Here is a 24,392-nt window from a genome sequence, read left to right on the forward strand (position 1 = left end):
GCATGCAGAAATTCAAGGATGTGTCTATAGAAAAATAATTCATCTCCTTCGCCCTAATCTTTCTGTCTCACCCAAGTTTACTTTTTGTATAAATCTAGTATATTTGCTTCTTTAAAGAGAAGATCAGTTTCCCTTTTGTTTCCAAAGAAGTGCGGGCATCAAATTTTCTATCCATTTCTTTCTCAAAAACGTTAGATTTGGAAACTGAGTCTTCAGAATCCCTGGAGTGCCACAGTCTGGCTACTGCTTACTCATACATGTTACCAAATTGCGTTCTCCCATCTTTGACACAAAACATTGCTTTTGCATCCTTATAGGGATTAAGAGTCCAGAATTTGGCAATATGAGCCAGATATTCTAGGAATGACAAAAAAATACAAATACATGATGAGATATAAAATTCTCAAACATATTTGTTTTTACCCATTTTAAATGTTCAAAGCAGGCAGTTTGTTTTTATAATAGGAAAACTGTGGGCCTGACTATGTGTTGGAAATTCACTTGGATAATGGTATTCTTTAGACCTTATTGAGTGTTTGGTAAAAATATGCTTCATGACTTTTCTTTGAAAATCTTCGCATGTGTTGTCCCTGCTTTCTTTTCAAATCTACCCAGAGGGCCCAACCACAGAGAGGGTCCACCTGAGCCAGGAGCCACAGTCCCTATGTAGACACCAGGAGAAGAAGATTTGAAGAGGCAGGGTGGCTGACAAGGGCGCAGGGTCTCAGCTTTCATTTCATCGACTGGAAAAAAATGACTTTTACACGTCATTTTTGCCAGTTATGAGCATCTAATGAAGATGCCAAGATTATTGTAGCCACAGCAGGCCCCAAGAGAGACCACAAGACAAAAGCACATTTTATGTTTATACTCCAAGATAGCTTCCTGTTTGCTGATTTTTGTCCCGTTGTTTTAATCTTTCAGCTAGGCAGCAATTTATAGCCATAGCTGATTATTACGGAACGCTGCATATATTAGAGATTCCTTGGACATTAAGTCACCCTTCTGCCAATGAGGTTAGTAACTTTTGTCTTCAAAGATTTATGTGACCAGATATTTATGAGGCATATTTTAAAAGTGTGTTCAGAAATGACATCATTTCTGCTATTTAAAAAAACAAAAGAATCATACAGTTGAAAATCATGATATATATTCCTCTTGCATGAGTTAAATAGTTCAAAGCTAGAAAACAAAAATGTGAAATGGGAGAAAGGCCAAGTAAAGGAAGCCCAGATTCTGAGAGAATTGACTTGGAGATTCATTACCATAAAATATTATCTTCAGGTCAACCAAAGTGTAGGACCCTTATTTCAATCATGCCCTTTCCTGAGGACCCAGTTGATGTTTTTATGCATCTCTCTGTCACCCACCCCTGTCCTAACCTCCTCCAACTTGGGATATTGCAGGCATCTCTGAACCGGCAACATTCTGCCCCTCCATATCTACCACCCAAGTGTTTCAAGCAGTGTTAATAACGAAATTATAAAAAGAAGATCAGTGAATAGAAATATATATATATATGTTGTTGCTGTTATGTTGTTAGGTGCCATTGAGTTGGTTCTGACTCATAGCGACCCTATGTACAACAGAACGAAACACTGCCCGGACCTGCACCAGCCTTACAATCATTGCTCTGTTTGAGCCCATTGTTGCAGCCACTGTTTTAATCCATCTTGCTGAGAGTCTTCCTCTTTTTTGCTGACCCACTACCAAGTGTGATGGCCTTTTTTCAGGGGTTGATCTCTCCTGACGACATGTCGAAAGTAAGTGAGATGAAGTTTCAGCATCCTTGTTTTTAAGGAACATTCTGGCAGTACTTCTTCCAAAACAAGATTTATTCATCCTTCTGGCAGTCCATGGTTCAGTATTCTTTGCCAACATCATAATTCAAACACATCAATTCTCCTTCAGTCTTCCTTATTCAGTAACCAGCTTCCACATGCACAGGAGGTGATTGAAAATACCATGGCTTGGGTCAGGCACACCTTTGTCCTCAAAATGACATCTTTGGTTTTTAACCCCTTAAAGAGGTCTTTTTGCTGCGTATTTGCCCAATGCAATCCGTTGTTTGATTTCTTGACTGCTGCTTCCTTGCAAAAAAAAAAAAAAAAAATTTTTTTCTTCTACACTTCCTTGGCCATTGACTGTGGGTCCAAGTAAAATGAAATCCTCAACAACTTCAATATTTTCTCCTTTTATCGTGAACATACACGCATACATCTATATACCAAAAAAACCCCCAAAGCTGTTGCTGTTGAGTCGATTTCAGCTCATAGTGACCGTATAGGACAGAGTAGAACTGCTATTCGTACTTTTTGCCTTCCTCAACTAAGCTCTGTTGGGACTTGCAATAGATTGCAATCTATATATTTGATATTGATTGTATGTATATATATATATATATATGTAAATGGAGCCCTGTGGTGCAATAGTTAAGAGTTATGGCTGTAAGCCATAAGGTGAGCAGTTCAAATCCACCAGTTGCTCCTTGGAAACCCTATGGAGCAGTTCTACTCTGTCCTGTATGGTCGTTATGAGTCAGAATCAACTCAACGGCAACAGGTTTGGTTTCTGGTTTTGGTTGGCCCTTCATAGCCGTGGGTTCCACATTTGCAGATTCAACTAATCGCGGATTGAAAATATTCGGGAAAAGAAAGTTCCAAAAAGCAAAAGTTGAATTTGCCACATGCCAAGCACTACACTGAATCGACGAGAATGAAAGTGATGTGGGGGCATCCCCTGCCGTAGCTTCCTGCCATTTCACAGATCTTTGGTCTTTAGCGCTTGTTGTTTGAGCATAGTTCACCTAGCATCTCCGTCATTCACTAGTTGTGTTGTGCTTACCCTTTGCTTCTATAAAAAAAAAAGGGGGGGGGGCCTAAAAAAGCAATGAAGTGATCAAAGCAATCCCTCAAAGGCTAAGTGTGAGAGGAAGGAGTTTCAGACTGGTAAGTGATGGCTGGCTACACACGTATTTTTGCCTATTCCCAAGAAAGGTGATCCAATTGAATGCAGAAATTATAGAACAGTGTCATTAACATCACACACAAGTAAAATTTTGCTGAAGATCATTCAAAAGTGGCTACAGCAGTATATTGACAGGGGACTGCCAGAAATTCAAGCTGGATTTAGAAGAGGACGTGGAAAGCAAGGATATCATTGCTGATATCAGATGGATCCTGGCTGAAAGCAGAGAATACCAGAAGGTTGTTTACCTGTGTTTTATTGACTATGCAAAAGTATTTGACTGGATGGATTATAGCACATTATGGATAACATTGCAAAGAAGGGGAATTCCAGAACACTTAATTGTGCTCATGAGGAGCCTGTACATAGACCAAAAGGTAGTCGTTCAAACAGAACAAGGGAATACTTTGTGGTTTTAAGTCAGGAAAGGTGTGCATCAGGGTTGGATCCTTTCACCATACCTATTCAAACTGTATGCTGAGCAAATAAGCTGAGAAGCTGTACTCTATGAAGAAGGAGCAGGGCATCAGGATTGGACAAAGACCCATTAAGAGCCTGCATTAGGCAGATGATACAGCCTTGCTTGCTGAAAGTAAAGAGAACTTGAAGCACTTACTGATAAACATCAAAGACCACAGCCTTCAGTATGGATTACACCTCAACATAAAGAAAACAAAAATCCTCACAACTGGACCAATAAGCAACATCATGATGAATGGAGAAAATATTGAAGTTGTCAAGGATTTCATTTTACTTGGATCCACAATCAACAGCCATGGAAGTGGCAGTATAGAAATCAGATGATAGGTTGCATTGGCAAAATCTGCTGTGAAAGATCTCTTTAAAGTGTTAAAAAGCAAAGACGTCACCTTGAAGACTAAGGTGCGCCTGACCCAAGCCATGGTGTTTTCAATCACCTTATATGCATGTGAAAGCTGGACAGTGAATAAGGAAGACCAAAGAATTGACATCTTTGAATTATGGTGTTGGCAAAGAATATTGAATATGCCCTGGGCTGCCAAAAGAACAAACAAATCTGTCTTGGAAGAAGTACAGCCAGAATGCTCCTTAGAAGCAAGGATGGTGAGACTAAGTCTTACATGCTTTGGACAAGGGGAATGAGTCCCTGGAGAAGAACATTGTGCTTGGTAAAGTAGAGGGTCAGTGAAAAAGAAGAAGATTCTCAACAAGATGGACTGACACAGTGGCTGCAACAATGGGCTCAAGCATAACAATCATGTGAGTGGCACAGGACTGGGCAGTGTTTTATTCTGCTGTACACAGGGTCACTATGAGTCGGAATCGACTCGATGGCACCTAACAACAACATATATATATGTACACACACACATACGTATATATATACATAGAACCAATATTAAATATATAGATTGCAATCTGTTGCAATTCCTCACAGAGCTTAGTTACTAGAAAGCAAAAAGCCTTCTTTCCACTGGTTGCCTTCCCCAAGGTCTCTGCAGCCTTTCCTGTTGCTATTCTCAGGCCCACACAGTATACCCTCCAGGGCAGCAGGAACTCACCTCTGATTCCAGTCCCTTTAGCATCTACATTGATGTTCTTATCTGAGTTTTCCAAGTTGCTTGATGACATGAAACTTCCCTCCAGCTTAGAAAAAGAAGGAATAACAGGGATAAAGGCAATCCCTGAACATTTTTCTATGAAGTTACAACTCTTTGCTGCTTTCTTGTTCCAACCCCACTCTCTTCCTGGAAACCTGTAATTCATAGGGCCTTAACCTTTGCACTATAACCTGCAAATTTGGCTGGTAATGGGGCTATGGGCCTATGAACCCTGTCCCTCCCCATTACCTCTAGTTACCTGTATTACAGGTAGAAATAGCTTAAATATAAGTACCGCACTTGATGTCACTTGAATTAAAAGACCAGTATCAAAACTTTCTAATGGTAAAAATGGACTTTCTCTTACAGCATATCATCATTGTTTTCCCAGTGCTTAGAATAAAACCAGTTGCCGTCGAGTCAATTCCAACTCATAACGACCGTATAGGACAGAGTAGAACGGCCCCATAGGGTTTCCAAGGAGTGGTTGGTGGATTCGAACTGCTGACCTTTTAGTTAGCAGCCAAGCTTTTAACCACTGTGGCACCAGGGCTCCAGTGCTTAGAATAAGTGCTCAATAAGTGTTTGTTGAACTGCCCTGAAATCATATACAATCCAGGGCCCAGTTTCCCACTGCAATTCATTCTGGAATACAATTCAAAATCGTTTTAACCATAACATCAAGCAGTCCCTGCTTTAAACAGTCATGAAGACAAGCCAGAGCTGTGACACCTTCGAAGGGTTTTTTTTTTGCCCAGCATTGCCAAGAAGTATTAGAAATCCTCACAAATCTGAGAGAATGGGGAATTTGGAAGCTACTTTATCAACTATAGATTTGCAAAAGCATTCTCTCTGAGATTTAGACAGGCAATTAAAGTGAACAATTTCCAAAGTACATCCACCTAAATGGTTAATGGTGTCCCAAAGTAGCTAATTTACCTAAGTACAAGCAGCAGGAATCCCAGGGGAGCCTTATGAAGAACATGGGGGCTTCCGCATGGGTTACCTTCTCGTGGGCCTTTGTTTTAACAGATAGCGAGTGTTAACCACTACTTTGAAAGAGAAGTCAAGCATCTGGAATATGTGGAGCAGCGCAAAAAAATTCGTGAGCAAGAAAAGCAAGAGATGGATCTGGAAATTGAGAAGAAAAAAATTGTAAGTTAAATTTCAGAAATGGAAGTTGCTTTCCTCTAATGCCAATGGTTTTGTATTTGATTGGCTTATTCCACAGTTTTAATGGAAAAGTAATACCTTTTCATATTCTTCCCTCGGTCTTATGAGTCAAGAGGGCATTTCTCTGCTTTTCTAGCTCACCGTGTGTGAGAACTACCGAGGGACAACTAGCAAGATTTCATCTAGTTCTGTTTCTGAAATTTTCTCTATGAATTTCTATGAATTCCTTTGGTATAAATACAATGATTCAACATTTGAATACTATATAGAATTTTAACACCCAGTGAATAATGTGTTAAAATAGATAGCATAAAAAGAGTAAAATATGGAGTCAAGACGTGGGCTCACATCTCAAAGTGCCCACTCACTAACTTGAGATCTGGAGCAAGGCTCTTATCCTTTATCTGCTCTCTCAATTTAACATGGGAATAATAATAACTACCTTTTAGGGTTTTTTTTTTTTTTTTAGGGTTACTGTAGGGGTAACTGTTAAGTAACCTGACAAATAATTTTTCATTAAATGGTAGCTACTAGTTTTTTTTTTTTTTTTAATGTAACTATAACTATATATATGAGTTCTACTACAATATAGTATACTGGACCTTTGAAATTCAATGTAGAAGTGAATTTATATAAGACGCATCTGTCTGAAACTCAGGAGCCCTGGTGGCACAATGCTTTAAGTGCTCAGCTGCTAACCAAAGTGTGGACAGTTCACACCTACCAGCTTCTCCATGGAAGAAAAGATCTAGTAATTTGCTCCCATAAAGATTTCAGCCTAGAAACTCTATGGGGGCAGTTTGTACTGTGTCCTATAGGGTCTCTGTGTTGGAATCAATGACAACAATAGTAAACTCTACCGAAAAGGAACCTAAAGCTCTATATTCCCCTCTCCCCCTCTTCTCAGCTGCTTTCTGTTTCATATGAATCGTCACTCTGTTGATCTCCCCTTTCTCATCTGGAATTTGGAGACTTTAAATATTCTGTGAATTCATGCTTCTCTCTTTCCCACTTGATGTTACTTCAGTCTATATGTCTACTTCTCTTTGCTGTTTATTTGAATCTGTTGCTCATCCATCCTTTGAACTTTTGTCACCAGCAACTTCATCATTGATCCCATCTCTGGTTTCCTTGTAGCCAAGTATCTAACGTCCTTCAATGTAATTATTCATGTAAGACCCTAGGTCCCAAAGCATCAGCATGTGGAAATATTTTAATGTACTACGTTAGCAGGTGATATAGTGGTTACGTCACCAAGAGGTCGGTAGTTCAAATCCACCAGGCACTCCTTGGAAACTCTATGGGGCAGTTCTACTCTGTCCTTTAGGGTCACTATAGTCGAAATTGACTGATGGCAACATATTTGGTTTCAGATTAACATTATCATTTATAGATAGATCCTAATTAGTGTTATAAAGCCAGAGGGCCTCCATTCAAAAGAATTGTTTAGTAATGACAAAGTGTAAAAGAGTACCAATTAATTAGCTTTTCATTGTTTTCTCCTACTACAAACAAATTGATCTTGGCTTGTTTATTTGCACACCCACAAACATTGGCTGAAATTATGTTGTAGGGGATAATCTTCCACCTTCCCCTATCCCAGCAATTATCCACAGTTATTATGAGTGTTCATATACCACACTGACTGTTCCTATTTAGCTACATCGGTGGCAGCAAGTGAATTGTGGATAACCCAAAATTAATTTGCATGTGAAATACTTTTAAAGCACCCAACTATTATAATACTGTATTGTGCTTTCTGGTTTCCAAACTTTTTCGTTTTTATAACTTCATTTCCGTTTGACTTAGTACCCACTTCTAAGTAGAGTTATCATTTCTCAAAATTTCTCTGAAGCTAAATCCTGGATAAATGAACAAATTTAAAAGGCTTCCTCTGCTACATTAGAATATGAAAAAGGACACGAAGGAAAAACAACTAGTGTTAGTAAGACATAATTCCTTATAAGCAACTGGTGATAAACAGGAAATAGGGCAAGATAGGAATAGTAACTGTAACAACCTCAGAGGATTGCAGTGGGGATTAAATGAGTTAAGAGATTTACAGCACTGGTGGCACAATGGTTATGCACTTGGTTGCTAACCAAAAGGTTGGTGGTTTTAACACACCCAGAGGCTCTGTGAGAGAAAGGTCTGGCAATCTACTTCCATAAAGATTACACCCTAGAGGGTGGGGCCAAGATGGTGGAGTAGTCAGATGCTTCTGGTGATCACTCTTACAACAAAGACCCAAAAAAGCAAGTGAAACAATTGTATTTATGACAAGCTAGGAACCCTGAACATCAAAGGCAAAATTAGAAAATGGAATGAGTGGCAGGGGGAGGGAGAGATAGTTCAGAAGCTGAGAGGAGTTGCCAGACCTGAATTGTGGGGAACCCTCAGGGACCATTCCTGGGAGTGACTGTGGCAGGCTGGTGGTAGCACTCTGGCCACAGTTTCCTCAGGGAGAGACAGCCAGCCACACAGCCTACTCACACCTCCGGAACCAGAGAAGAACAGCACTCTCAGTAAAAGCTAAGTACTTGCGTATATTTTACTGCTCTCTCAGGCCCCAAGCCGGCTTCAGTGGCTGTCAATTTCCCTGGACTTGAGATAGGTCCTGTTGAATGCTCTGAGCCATTCTCCTAGCCTTGGAGAAGGAATCAATTCACAACTAGGGAGAAGATAATCTGCCAACCCTACTAGAAGTGGCTCTTATTCAGGCATAAACAGTCCATGGTCTTTGGATACCTTCCCCCCCACATGAACCTGTGTGGGCCTACTTCAGGAGAGTAGGCTCTTGTTGGCAGACTGTGACTATTTCAGCTGTGTGGTGGAGGGGTGGGTGTTTGATGTTTGGCACTGCTTTGCCTATAAACAGGGTCCTCACCCAAATCAGGGGCCTAAGGACTGGTGGCTCCACCCACATCACCCAGCCACCTGCAACAGAAATCCAAGGATAACTGGTACCTCCCAGTCCTTACAACCAAAAGCATTGGGTGCCCGTGGTCCATCTGCAGAACCCACTCACCTGTGCGCTCTAGGGAACATGGACGTGCTTTCCTCACAGACACTCGGGGAACAGTTGTCAGCCCCCTGCCTTGTTCGGAGCATGACCCGCTGCTGCAACAAGATAGGTATACCTACACCAATCACCCCTGCCCCTCTAAGACTATAGGACACAGCCTGTACCACACACTTGATGACCAACTACCTGCATATCTGAGCTGAATCCATACAAGAAAAGTGAATGGACTCCTAGGCTCATATACCTGAAAACAGCTCTAGCCATCTAGTGACAGGATGTTAGAGCTTCAAAGGTGAAAATAATCAAGCTAGCTCACTCAAGCAGCCTGTTTGGGCATATCAAAACAAAACAAAGCAAGAAGCAGGGATACAGTAAGCAAACATAAAATAAGCTAATACAATAATTAATAGATGGCTCGGAGACGAGAGTCAATATCAAATCACATAAAGAAGCAGACCACAATCACGTCAACAAGCTCTCAAAACAAAGAATCAAAGGCTATTCTGGATGAAGGTGCCTTCCTGGAATTACTAGATGGAGAATACAAAAGATTAATATACAAAGCTCTCCAAGACATCAGGAAGGAGATCGGGCAATGCACAGAAGGAGCCAAGGAACACACCGATAAAGGAGTTGAAGAAATTAAAAAGGTTATTCAAGAACATAAGGAAAAATTTAATAAGCTGCCAGAATCTGTAGGGAGACAGCAATCAGAAATTCAGAAGATTAACAATAAAATTACAGAATTAGACTACTCAATAGAAAGTCAGAGGAGCAGAATTGAGCAAGTGAAAGGCAGAATTGGTGAGATTGAAGATAAAGCACTTGACACCAATATGTTTGAAGAAAAATCAGATAAAAGAATTTAAAAAAATGAAGAAACCCTAAGAATCATGTGGGACTCTATCAAGAGAAATAACCTTTGAGTGATTGGAGTACCAGAACAGAGAGGGATAACAGAAAATACAGAGAGAATTGTTGAAGATTTTTTGGCAGAAAACTTCCCTGATAGTGTGAAAGATGAGAAGATATCTATCCAAGATGGTCATCAAACTCCACATAAGGTAGATCTCAAAAGAAAGTCACCAAGACATCATCAAACTTGCCAAAACCAAAGATAGAGTATTTTAAGAGCAGCTAGGGATAAACAAAAAGTCACCTACAAAGGGGAGTCAATAAGAATGAGCTCAGACTACTCAGCAGAAACCATGCAGGCAAGAAGGCAATGGGATGACTTATATAAAGCATTGAAGGAAAAAAATTGACAGCCAAGAATCATATGTCCAGCAAAACTGTCTCTCAAATATGAAGGTGAAATTAGGACATTTCCAGATGAGCAGAAGTTTAGCGAATTTGTAAAAACCAAACCAAAACTACAAGAAATACTAAAGGGAGTTTCTCTGGTTAGAAAATCAATAACATCAGATATCAACCCAAGATTAGAATGCAGGACAGAGCACCTGCTGTCAACCCAGATAGGGAAATCACAAAAATAAATCAAAATAAAAAAATGCTTAAAACAGGGAAACAATGATGTCAATATGTAAAAGAAGAAAATCCTAAAACAATAAAGACGGACTACAAAATGTAGTCATAGATCTTTTATATGGAGAGGAAGTCAAGGTGATATAAAGAAATGAAAGTTAGGTTTAAACTTAGAAAAATAGAGGTAAATATTAAGGTAACCACAGTGGAGACTGACAATCTTACTCATCAAGATAAAACACAAGAAAAAAATAGAGACTCAGCAGAAACAAAATCAACAACGAATATGAGGAAAGGACAATACATAAAGATAATCTACTCAGCACTTAAAATTAAGTGGGAAAAGAAACTGTCAATAACACACAAAAAAAGACAACAAAAGGATTGCACTGAACTCATACCTATCCGTAATTACCCTGAATGTAAATGGACTAAATGCACCAATAAAGAGACAGAGAGTGGCAGAATGGATTAAAAAAACACAATCCGTCTATAGGCTGCCTGCAAGAGACACACCTTAGACTTAGAGACACAAACTAAAATTCAAAGGATGGAAAAAAATATATCAAGCAAACAACAATCAAAGAGCAGAAGTAGCAATATTAATTTCTGACAAATAGACGTTAAAGTTAAATCCATCACAAAGGATAAGGAAAGACACTATATAATGATTAAAGGGACAATATACCAGGAGTATATAACCATACTAAATATTTATGCACCCAATGACAGGTCTGCAAGATACATAAAACAAACTCTAACAGCATTGAAAAGTGAGATAGGCAGCACCACAATTACAGTAGGAGACTTGAACACACCACTTTCAGTGAAGGACAGAACATTCAGAAAAAAAGCTCAATAAAGACACAGAAGATCTAAATGCCACAATCAACTAGCTTGACCTCATAGGCATATACAGAACACTCCACCCAACAGCAGCCAAGTAAAAACTTTCTTTTCTACTGCCCATGGAACATTCTCTAGAATAGGCCACATATTAGGCCATAAAGCAAGTCTTAGCAGAATCCAAAACATCAAAGTATTACAAAGCATCTTCTCTGACCATAAGGCCATAAAAGTAGAAATCAATAAGAGAAAAAGCAGGGAAAAGAAGTCAAACACTTGGATACTAAACAATACCCTGCTCAAAAATGACTGGGTTATAGAAGATATTAAGGATACAATAAAGAAATTCATAGAATCCAATGAGAATGAAAATGCTTCCTATCAGAACCTTTGGGACACAGCTAAAGCAGTGCTCGGAGGTCAATTTATATCAATAAATGCACACATCCAAAAAGAAGAAAGGGCCAAAATCAAAGAATTATCCCTACAACTTGAACAAATAGAAAAAGAGCAACAAAAGAAATTCTCAGACACCAGAAGAAAGCAAATAATAAAGATTAGAGCAGAATTAAATGAAATAGAAAACAGAAAAACAATTGAAAGAGTTAACAAGACCAAAAGTTCCTTCTTTGAAAAAATTAACAAAATTGATAAGCCATTGGCCAAACTGACGAAAGAAAAACAGGAGAGGAAGCAACCCAAGTAAGAAATGAAATGGCGATATTATGACAGACCCAACTGAAATTAAAAGAATCGTATCAGATTACTATGAAAAATTGTACTCTAAGAATGTGAAAACCTAGAAGAAATGGATGAATTTCTAGAAACACACTACCTCCCTGAACTAACACAAACAGAGGTAGAACAACTAAATAAACCTATAACAAAAGAAGAGATTGAAAAGGTAATTAAAAAACTCCCAACAACAACAAAAAAATCCCTGGCCCGGACAGCCTCACTGGAGAGTTCTACCAAACTTTCAGTGAAGGGTTAACACCACTACTACTAAAGGTATTTCAGAGCATAGAGAAGGACAGAATACTTCCAAACTCATTCTATGAAGCCAGCATATCCCTGATGCCAAAACCAGGTAAAGATACTCCAAAAAAAAGAAAATTACAAACCTCTACCCCTCGTGAACTTAGATGCGAAAATCCTCAACAAAATTCTAACCAATAGAATTCAACAACACATCTTAAAAATAATTTACCATGACCAAGTGGGATTCATACCAGGTATCGAGACATGGTTCAACATTAGAAAAACAATTAATGTAATCTATCATATAAAAAATAAAAAAAGACAAGAACCACATGATCTTATCAATTGATTCAGAAAAGGCTTTTAACAAAATTCAACGCCCATTCATGATAAAAACTCTCAGCAAAATAGGAATAGAAGGAAAATTCCTTAATATAATAAAGGGCATGTAAAGCCAACAACCAACGTCATCCTAAATGGATACAGACTGAAAGCATTCTCCTTGAGATTGGGAACCAGATAAGGATGCCATTTATTACCACTCTTATTCAACATTACACTAGATAAAGAAATAAAAGGCATCCAGATTGGTAAGGAAAAAGTAAAATTATCTCTATTTGCAGATGACATGATCTTATACACAGAAAACCCTAAAGAATCCTCAGGAAAACTACTGAAACTAATAGAAGAGTTCAGCAGAATATCAGGATACAAGATAAACATACAAACATCAGTTGGATTCCTCTACACCAACAAAAAGAATATCAAAGAGGAAATCACCAAATCAATACCATTTACAGCAGCCCGCAAGAAGATAAAATACTTAGGAAAAAATCTTACCAGAGACGTAAAAGACCTATACGAAGAAAACCACAAGACACTGTTGCAAGAAACCAAAAGAGATTGACATAAGTGGAAAAACATACCTTGCTTATGGATAGGAAGACTTAACATTGTAAAATATCTGTTCTACCAAAAGTGTTCTATAAATACAATGCAATTCCAGTCAAAATACCAATGATATTTTTTAATGAGATGGAGAAACAAATCACCAACTTCATATGGAAGGGAAAGAGGCTCCAGATAAGCAAAGCATTACTGAAAAAGAAGAACAAAGTGGGAGGCCTCACACTACCTGATTTTAGAACCTATTATACCGCCACAGTAGTCAAAACAGCCTGGTACTGGTACAACAACAGATACATGGACCAATGGAACAGAATTGAGAATCCAGACATAAATCCATCCACCTATGAGCAGCTGATATTTGACAAAGGCACAAATTCAGTTAAATGGGGGAAAAGACAGCCTTTTTAACAAATGGTACTGGCATACCTGGATATCCATCTGCAAAAAAATGAAACAATACCCATACCTCACTCCATGCACAAAAACGAACTCAAAATCGATCAAACTCCTAAATATAAAATCTAAAATGATAAAGATCATGAAAGAAAAAATAGGGACAATGTTAGGAGCCCTCATACATGGCATAAACAGTATACAAAACATTACTAACAATGCACAAATACCAGAAGAGAAACTAGATAACTGGGAGCTCCTAAAAATCAAACACCTATGCTCATCCAAAGACTTCACCAAAAGAGTACAATGATTACCTACAGACTGGGAAAAAGTTTTTAGCTATGACATTTCCAGTCAGCATCTGATCTCTAAAATCTACATGATACTGCAAAAACTCAATTACAAAAAGACAAATAACCCAATAAAAAAATGGGCAACAGTTACGAACAGACACTTCACTGAAGAAGACATTCAGGTAGCTAACAGATGCATGAGGAAATGCTCACGATCATTAGCTGTTAGAGAAATGCAAATAAAAACTACATTGAGATTCCATCTCACTCCAAAAAGGCTGGCATTAACACAAAAAACATAAAATAATAAATGTTGGAGAGGTTGTGGAGAGACTGGAACACTTCTACACTGCTGGTGGGAATGTCAAATGGTACAACCACTTTGGAAATCCATTTGGCACTTCCTTAAAAAGCTAGAAAGAGAACTACTGTACGATCCAGCAACCTCACTCCTTGGAATATATCCTAGAGAAATAAGAGCCTTTACACGAAAGATATATGCACACCCATGCTCAATGCAGCACTGTTTACAATAGCAAAAAGACGGAAGCAACCAAGGTGCCCATCAACGGATGAATGGATAAATAAGTTATGGTATATTCACACAGTGGAATACTACGCATTGATAAAGAACAATGGTGAACCCGTGAAATGTTTCATAACATGGAGGAATCTGGAAGGCATTATGCTGAGTGAAATTAGTTAGTTGCAAAAGGACAAATATTGTATGAGACCACTGTTATAAGAACTCGAGAAATAATTTAAACAGAGAAGAAAATATTCTTTGGTGGTCACAAGAGTGGGGAGAAAGGGAGAGAGAGGGGTATTCACTAAGTAGATAGTAGACAAGAACTATTTTAGGTGAAGGGAAAGACAACACACAATACAGGCAAGGTCAGCACAACTGGACTAAACCAAAAGCAAATAAGTTTCCTGAATAAACTGAATGCTTTGAAGGCCGGTGTAGCAGGGGTGGGGGCTTGGGGACCATGGTTTCAGGAGACATCTAGGTCAATTGGCATAATAAAATCTATTAACAAAACATTCTGCATCCCACTTTGGAGAGTGGTATCTGGGGTCTTAAAAGCTAGCATGCATCAATTGGCCTCAACCCACCTGGGGCAAAGGAAAATGAAGAACACCAAAGACACAAGGTAATTATGAGCCCAAGAGACAGAAAGCACCACATAAACCAGAGTCTACATCAGCCTGAGACCAGAAGAACTAGATAGTGCCTGGTTACAAATGATGACTGTCCTGACAGGGAATGAAACAGAGAACCCCTGAGGGAGCAGGAGAGCAGTGGGATGCAGACCCCAAATTCTCCTAAAAAGACCAGACTTAATGGTCTGATTAAGACTAGAGGGACCTCAGAGGTCATGGTCCCCCGACCTTCTGTTAGCCTAAGACAGGAACCATTCCCAAAGCCAACTCTTCAGACAGGGATTGAACTGGACTATGGGATAGAAAATGATACTGGTGAGGAGTGAGCTTCTTGGATCAAGTAGACACATGAGGCTATGTGGGCTGCTCCTTTCTCAAGGGGAGATGGGAGGGCAAACAGGGTCAGAAGCTGGCTGAATGGACATGAAATAAAGAGTGGAGAGAGGGAATGTGCTGTCTCATTGCGGGGAGAGGAACTAGGAGTATATAGCAAGGTGTATATAAATTTTTGTATGAGAGACACTTGATTGGTAAGCTTTCCCTTAAAGCACAATAAAAATTAAAAAAAAAAAAAAGATTACACTCTAGAAAACCCTATGGGGCAGTTCTACTCTGTCACATGGGGTCACTCTGAGTCAAAAATCGACTCTAAGGCACACAGCAAGAGAATAACTGGCACATAGAGAGTGCCAGTAAGTGTTCAGTATTAGTATTTTTACAGAGGGATCTAGAAGACCACACATCTGTCCCAGGGATAGACGTTCTAGATGCCCACCAGTACCAGGCATTAGGCTGCACACTTCAACCAGCAGATCCCAGGGAACCATATTCCTGCATCTTTGCAAACATCAAACCTGATACAGCTCACTTCTTGATGGGTAATAGTAATTACAGCTCTGAAATAGGAATTTCCTTAACTAAAGTTTCAGCCGGAGACCCAAAAGTGGGGAAAACAGTAGTGCCACATAACCCCACAAGCTACACCATCTATAAAGGGAGTGGGAGGGAGTTCAAAAGAATTCTGCATCCTCTAGTCAATCCCCCAGCCTCCAGGCTACATAGAGGAGGCAAGAGTTATAGGGAAGTCAATGGCAAGAGAAAAAAAATTTTCTTTTCTTATTGGGAGACAGGCATCAGAGGGCCATGAATTCCCGACTCCCGCTTCCTCAATATATCAGACTTCCTGAGGAGACCTTCCGGGGAACCACTGCTAGAGAGAGGCTTCTTGAGCAGCAGAAATCCAAGGGCCACATGTTATCAAGGAACAGAGCAGAATGTGGGGGAGAGCTAAGAATCCAGTGACTAGGTCTGGCTCTTGCCTGAAAAGCCTGCAGGCCAGATACTGGCTTACGGTGCCCTGACAGCAGGCTGTGGAGAGAGGTTGGTGGAGCGAGGAGCATCTCCTGATGGCAGAGGGGGAGGCAAGCTTTCCTGGGGCCAAGTAGACACCTTTGGAAAGTACTTGGGCTCAAATCAGGTGTCCAAAAGAACTTTCTATCTGGGGTGAGGCAGCTGCAGCAGAAAGAGGCTGGAGGTGCACAGTCAGGTGCAGATAAACTGGGGGCAGGCCCATCAGCAGCCAGCCAGGACCTATGGCCGACATCAGGGGGCACTGCCATGGGAGGGCCTGGATTTTTAATACCTGAACCTGACACTATTCATAGTACCTAAAAGTAATAGGAAAAGCCCTGGGATCTGCTACATATATTGCAAAGGACAGTGGTTAGAAGGTGTTTTCTACTTTTACCATATCGAGTCTTGCTTTTTTTTGTGAATTGGTTACATATTGCAGCTAGCAGGTATTAAGTGCAGGCATTATTCTGAGGATTTGACATGAGGGTTAAATAAACGATTCACTTAACACTCACAATGCTATGAAGTGGGTCCTATCATTAGAGATGAGGAATATGAAAGTCAGAGATATTAAGAAAAGGGAAAGATAAGCAAACATATGGAAAAACACCCCAGACGAAGAAGGGACTATTACTCTGAAGTCTCAAAGGAGGAAAACATTGTTTAAAAACTATTCTCTAATGAAACTAGAATGAATGTCGAGAGTACTAATCCCCCTAATGGAACACACAAAGACGGAGCTTAGTGACACAGGAAGACAGTAGGATGGGGGAGAAGACAAGAGGAGGGAAAGAAAGACAATACAAGGACAATACACCAAAATGGAAATGATTCTAAAGTTCATCTGAAAGAATATACAGATGGGGAAAAATTTCTGAAAAATTATAATGCCTGGGGGCTTGCCCTATCAGATATGATAATGAGTTCAAATACCAAAATAATTAAACTAGATCAGTACTGATGCAAATACTTACAGATCGAAAAACAGAACAGGTAGTCCAGAAATGACTCCTAGACTCTGTAAGAATGTATTAAATCCCTGAAGGAATCCTGAACAACCGATTATCCAATAAGTGGTATTGGATAAATTGGCTGCATAAATAAAACCAAACCAGTTGCCATCTAGTCGATCCTGACTCATGGTGACCCCATCCATGTGTGCAGAGTAGAACTGTGACCTTTTGGAAACATCACCAGTCCTTTCTTCTGAGGTGCCTCTGGGTGGGTTTGAACTGCCAACTTTTAAGTTAGTAGTCAAGCACTTAACTGTTTGCACCACCCAGAGACTCTTTGGTAGCATGAAGGTTCCCTGCTATCTCTCCCTTGTCAATGTTCTCCTCCCTCAGTAAGTGGTTGTGCTCTCTCCTTTGAGCTAGGAGCCTGCAAGGCATCCAAGATTCCTCCCTTCCCCTGAGACCCCCACAGGCAACTCAGCAGCAAATTGTGTCTGTTCCCCCTCCAGGAGGTATCTTGAATCTATCCACACTAGTCGGCTGGGTGTCCACCTTCTCTGTACAGAGCAGCAGCTCCTCCCCCTGACTGCAGCAAGAGGTACCCCCTTCCCTCCTGCCTTCCTGCAGACTCCCTGAGAGCACAGCCAGGCCAATTGTTTACAACAGCCCCTGCTCGTCCTTTGGTATTTTTAGCTGTCAGAATTTTATACGAGTGTCTTGCTTTTTCTCCCCTAGAAAACCTATCACAAGTCAAAAGAACAAATGGAAGCTGAATTGAAAATGGACTATGACAATTATCTGGAACTGGAAAAGACCGTCCTCATCAACCTCGGACTAATCAAAGTCTCAGAGAAAGTGTCATACATGGACATTCTGTAGGAAACCTTGCTGAAAGGGTTTTTGGGGACTGTATGGGACTCCCCTCCCCCTTTATTCATTAGTTTTTTTTTTTTATGGAACTAGCAAACTAAACATAATTAGATTTATATATAAATGTAGGCCTTTATTTTATCGATATTGAAACTTTTGATTTATAACAAGAAGATCTGTTTCTCTTTTGGTACTAGGCTATTATTAGACTGAATATGAAAAAATGTTATGACATTTTCATTTTCCTAAAGTAATACAAAGCTTCGTACATCCCCTCCAACTCCCGCCCCCACTATCCATTCAGACGTCCTAATCCCAGACAGAAGTGACATCAAACTTTGTTCCTAATTATCAGATTGCTTTTGGTCACTCTCCAAAAAGTGCTCCTCTGGGCACTGGTGACGTAGTGGTTAAGAGCTCAGCTGCTCACCAAAAGGTGGGCAATTTTAATCTATCAGATGGTCCTTGGAAACCCTATGATGCAGTTCTACTCTGTCCTGTATGGTTGCTATGAGTCAAAATTGACTCAATGGCAATGGGTTTGGTTTTTGGGGGGGCCACCGCTGAAACTGTAAGGCCATATACTAAGCAAAATATTGGCAAATTGAACCCATATATATTTTTTTAAAGGATAATACATAAAGATCAAGCTGGATTTATCTGGGAATGTAAGGTTAATTTAACTGCAGAAATAATTCTTGTTTAATGATTGATTAGAGGAGAGAAATGATGATGCCCTCTTAATAGATGCAGAAAAACATTTTATAAATTTTGACCCCCCTTCATGACAATAACAAATCCTTAGCCAGGGAGCTTCCTTAATCTGATGAAGATACCCTAAAACCATCCTACAACAAACATCATATTTAGTGGTGAAAACATGAAAGCTTTCCTCTGAGATGAGGCACAAGACATGATGTCCACCATCACACTTTCTAGTCATTATTGCACCCGAGGTTTAACCAGTGTGAGTGCAAAAACAAAACAGTACATGAAACTGTCTGGGTTGCAGAAGAGCTTAGTGTTTCTCAGTAAGAGGTTCAATGTCCCAGAGAATCAACGGGAATGGAGGGGGGAATGGGGGAAAGTAGCAGGAGATGAGATGGAAAAGTAGGTTGGAGCCAGATGGGAAAGTCTCTTGTAAACCAAACTAGGGAAGCTGGATTATATTTCATAGATAATGGGAATTAATAGAAGGGTTGAGCAGGAAGGTGACATGAGCAGCTTTATTTTCAGGAAGATAAGGAATGGATTAGAGTGGGGAGAGTCTCAAGGCAGGAAATCCTATTAAGAGGCAATAGCAATAGTTGAAGGTAAAAGATTAGGATGGCCTGTTTTAAGCTCAATTTGAAAATAGAAATGAAAGGCCAGTTGGATGGGAAAGGGAAGAGAAAGGATTATGCCAAGGTTTACAAGTTAGGTTGCTGGAAGAAGGAAAACTTTGAAGTCAGAGAGGTATTTATTAGCACTTGAATTAGAATTGATTCAACAGCAACGGGTTTGGTGGTTTTGTTTTTAGTAACCATCTATGCACACTTGAGGAGCCCTGGTGGTGCAATGGTTAAATGATACAGCTGCTAACCAAAAGGTCGGCAGTTCAAATCCACCAGCCGTTCTTTGGAAACCCTATGGGGCAGTTCTACTCTGTCCTGTAGGGTCGCTATGGGCCGGAATCGACTCAATGGCCTTTTTTTTTTTAATGTGCTCTTGCACAAATTCTGTATCTCTGTGAATTCCCTTTCATCAGGTCAGACCAATAGTATTTACCTTGCAGCCTTTTTATGAGGGACAGATGAGTGCCTGTAGATAAATTGCTGGTGTCCAGCACATATTGTCATCATTAGAATGTCCCAGGGCTTATCCTTGCCCTTGAACTTTTTTTTCTTTTTTTAGCCTACACTCTGTCTTAGGTGAATTCATCCAGTTTCATAGCTTTAAGCACTACTTACAAACTTAACAACAAAAAGACGAACAACCCAATCAAAAAATGGGCAAAGGACTTGAATAGTCAGTTCACCAAAAAGGATATTCAAATGGCCAATAAACACATGAAAAGATGCTCAACATCATTAGCCATTAGAGAAATGCAAATCAAAACCACATGAGATATCACCGTACCCCTCCCCCCATAGAATGGTAATGATAAAAAAAAAGAAAACAGCAGGTGCTGGTGAGGTTGTGGAGAAATTGGAATACTCAACCCATTGCTGGTGGGAATGTAAAATGGTACAGCCACTGTGCAAAACAGTTTGGTGGTTCCTCAAAAAGTTGAACATAGAATTACCATATGACCCAGCAATCCCAGTCCTAGGTACATACTCAGAAGAAGTGAAAGCAGAAATGCAAACAGAAACCTGTACACCAATGTTCAGTGCTGCTCTTTTCACAACAGCCAAAAGGTGGAAACAACCACAGCGCCCATCAACACATGAATGGATAAACAAAATGTGGTATATACATACAATGGAATATTATACAGCCATAAAGAGAAATGAAGCTCTGACACATGCCACAACACGAATAAACCTTGAAAACATTATGCTCAGTGAAATAAGTCAGTCACAAAAAGACAAATAATGTATGAACTCACTTACATGAAATAAGCAAAGTATAGAAGCCAAACATGATTAATGGTTACCAGGGGTGAGAGGGAGAGGGATGGTGGGAGTTTTTGTCTGGAGGGCTTTGAATTTATGTTAATGGCAGTAAAATGTTTTGGATGAGGATAGTAACAATGGTGGCACAACAAGAAAAATGAAATCGAGGCATTGAGTTGTAAATATGGAAATTGTTGTGTTGTCAGATGTTTTGGTGTGTGTGTTTTCACCACAATAGAAAAGAGAGAGAGAAATTTTTTTATATCCCTAGCCAGCAGTTCGAATCCATCAGGTGCTCCTTGGAAACCCTGTGGGGCAGTTCTCTGTCCTGTAGGGTCGCTATGAGTCAGAATTAACTCAACGGCAATGGTTTTTTTTTTTTGGTTTATAGTCCTAGCCTGAACTTCTCCCATGAAATCAAGGGCTGTATATCCATCTAACTAGATGTTGTAATAGACAGTCTCAAACTTAACATGTACAAAATTGAGTGCCTGATTCCCCTCAAAGCCCCTTCCTCCTGCAGTCCTCCCCATCACCCTGCTTCCAGTTGCTTGAAACAAAAACCTTGAAGTCTCCCTTTTTTCTCTTCTCTGACAATCCATATTCAATCTGTCAGCAAATCCTGTTCACTGCACTTTCAAATTATACCCAGAACCAGATCACTTCTCTCCACCCTCACTGCTACCACCATGGTCCAGGCCACCATCACCACTGGCTTGGAGTTTTGCAGCAGCCTCCTCCTAACTGTTCTCCTGCTATGACCTTTGCCCCTGTTCAGTATCTCTCAACAGCAGTCTGATGGTAGTTTTAAAATGGAGGTCAGATACTGTCATTCTTCTGCCCAGAGCTGTTCCTTGGCTTCCCAGTTCACTCAGAGCATGAATGAAAAGCTTGACTATGAACTGCCTGCCCTCCTAGCCATCAGACCCACCAGACACGCTCCTGTCTCAGAGCATTTGCAATCATCGTTCTGTGCTTTCTCTAACTATCTGAAGAGCTAACTCCTTCACTCCCTCAGGTCTTAGCTCAAAGCCACTCTTACGGGTTGAATTGTGGTCCCCGAAAATCTGTGTTGAAATCCTAACTTCTATACCTGTAAATATGACTCTGTTTGGAAATAAGCGTTTTCTTTTGTTATGTTAGTGAGATCATACCAGGGTGGGGAGGATCCTGGACTTAATCACTTCTGAGTTATCAAAAGAGCAGAATAGGCACAGAGACACACACAGGGAAGACAAATGTTGAGGAATGCCCAAGATTGCTGGCAGACACCTGAAACTCGGAGAGAGGCTCACAGAAGGAATCAACACAGCTGAAACCCTGATTTGGGCTTTTAGCCTCCAGAACCGTGAGAAAATAAATTTCTGTTGTTTAAAGCCATGTCACTTATGGTATTTCCGTTGCAGTGGCACTAGGTAGCTAAGACAGCCATGATCTCTGGAAAGCCTTCCCTGCCAATCCCACCTAAAAGTTCAAACTTCCACTGACACTTCATATCCCCACTTCATGCTTTTCCCCTTCCTTTGCACTTATTGCTGCCCAAATACTTCACAGTTTTGCCAATTTTTTTTTTTTATTCCTGATTGTCTAATACCTGGAGCAGTGCTTGGCACACATATTGTTGTGTGCTGCCAAGTCAATTCCAACTCATCGCTAAAGGTCAGAGTAGTACTGCCCTATAGGGTTTCCTAGGCTGAAATAGTTACAGGAGCAGATCACCAGGTCTTTTCTCCTGCGGAGTAGCTGGTGGGTTCAAACCATTGACCTTTCGGTTAACAGCTGCGTGCTTAACCATTGCACCAATGGGCCCATTTGGCACACATGTTGCTCAATAAATAGTCATTGAATTATTGAATTAATGAATGAATCATCATCTTCATTCAAGTGATTATAATATGCCAAGGACAAACATTTTTTTTAAAAATCCTGTTAAATGACACCCTATCTGATATTTGATATTTCCCAAGGTCCCACAACTGGTAAAAGGCAGAACTAGGGATTTTTAACCCATGAACTTTAGAGCCTATGCTGCTGTGTACTGTGCTATATGGTCGTGTACACTTTGATGCTATAGGGGACAGATTTGGTTTTGGGATGGGGAGAGATAATAATGAAATCTGTTGGGATATGTTAAGTTTAAAGAGCTTGTAGTTTTGAATCAAAGTAGACATATCCGTTGCTGCTATACATAAAAGCTAGAAACCGAAAGATGGGCAGCAGCAGTAGACAAGCAGTGGGTGGAGCCGTTGCAGTGGGTGAAAACACCAAGAAGCATGTATACGTAGAAAAGGGCTGAGGAACCCCAACATGTAAGGGATGAATAGAGAAGTAGAAGCAGTAAAAGAAACTGAGAAGTTATGGCCAGAGAGACAGAAACTAGTCCAAGGTATGACCACAGAACCCACAAGAGAAAAAGAGTTCAAGAAGAAACTCATGGTCACCCGCAATAAATGTTGCAGAGGGGCAACCAAGTTGAGACCTAAAGCTCTTCCTTCCAATGATCCATTAGAAAGTCAGAGTACCAAAAAGCCAGACCCATTGCCAAACCCTTGAAGGCTGAATAAGATTTTAGAGGGTGAGAGAGAGAGGTACAGGGGAGGGAGTGTGTTCCCTCCCAGATGAGAAATATGCCCTAGCAGGGTCAGAGGCAGGAAGGGTGGCCGGGGCCCAGGAAAGAGCGATTGGTATCAGCTATGGGGCTGGGTTGGCTCCTTTCTGGCCCCTTAGTTGCTTAGAACGAGACCTCTGCAAGATGGCTTCTCAGTCCTTCAGGCAAGAAGATTTCCCGGTGTTAAAAGACACTGTCAATGCAAGAGCAGTTCTTTAATTTTTCTTGTTATAAAAAGAACAAAAATTGATGATCTGCAGAATTATAAATGCCACTTTTTATTTTGTTTTCACATGTTCACGCAAAAAATGTTATAAATTTTCTAATGAGAAACTAACTTGAGCTGTAAACTTTCACCTAAAGCACAATAAAATTTTAAAAAGATTATATGTAGCCAATAAAATAGTCATCTGCAATGCCATATGCTTCCATTTTTCAAATGATACTGCACATTTTTGAGGGTTTTTTTGTTTTGTTTTGTTGTCTTATATGTGCTTTCTTCTGCTTTTACTTACAGTTTTATTGAAATGTAAAATCTACCAAATAAGCATCAATAAAATCAAATGGGGAAAAAAAATGCATTGAGTGCCTGCTATGTGCCAGACTACAATTATAAACAGGGTGATCAGGGCAGGTCTTAATGAGAAGGGGACATTTGAGCAAAGACTTGAAAAAAAAAAAGAAAGAAACATGTTGCCGTCAAGTTGATTCCGACTCACAGCGATCCGATAGAACAGGGTAGAACTGCCCCGTAGGGTTTTCAAGGAGCACCTGGTGCAGGCAAACTGTGGACCTTTTGGTTAGCAGCCATAGCTCTTAAGCACTATGCCACTACGATTTCTAGAGACTTGAAGGGAGTGAGCAATTTCACCACATAGCCTTCTATGAAAAGCATGTTCTAGAACCCAGCCCCTCCCCCAGCAGATTTCTGCTTAGGGCTCCTGGACAGAACTAGGTTGTATGGCCACCCCTGAATGCAAGAGCAGCTGGGAATACACAGAGCAGGAGTGTCATGATTGCATGACATAAATCATTACCTGGGCTAGGCACATTGTTGTCCCAAACAAAAGCCGGGTTTTGTTAGCGTAGAAGAAAGGGGTAATGGATATTGATTAAATGCTTGCCTTAGGGCTATCAAAGAGTTTAATCTAGTGCCTGGCATATAGTAAACACTAAATACATTTCCTATTAT

At 40.2% G+C, this 24,392-nt stretch overlaps 1 protein-coding gene across 1 annotated transcript in view; it reads left to right on the plus strand.

Moving 5' to 3' along the window:
• Window positions 1-18,276, plus strand: part of DNAI3 (dynein axonemal intermediate chain 3) — a 79,171-nt gene extending 60,895 nt beyond the window's left edge. The window contains exons 19-21 of the mRNA XM_064279961.1: window positions 925-1,016; window positions 5,580-5,702; window positions 17,861-18,276. Coding sequence (XP_064136031.1) covers window positions 925-1,016; window positions 5,580-5,702; window positions 17,861-18,004 — 359 coding nt within the window. The 3' untranslated portion in view covers window positions 18,005-18,276. The remainder of the gene's footprint in view (window positions 1-924; window positions 1,017-5,579; window positions 5,703-17,860) is intronic.
• Window positions 18,277-24,392: the final 6,116 nt, after the last annotated feature.

This window comes from Loxodonta africana, chromosome 3 (genome assembly GCF_030014295.1).
Source record: "Loxodonta africana isolate mLoxAfr1 chromosome 3, mLoxAfr1.hap2, whole genome shotgun sequence".
NCBI classification, from domain to species: domain Eukaryota; kingdom Metazoa; phylum Chordata; class Mammalia; order Proboscidea; family Elephantidae; genus Loxodonta; species Loxodonta africana.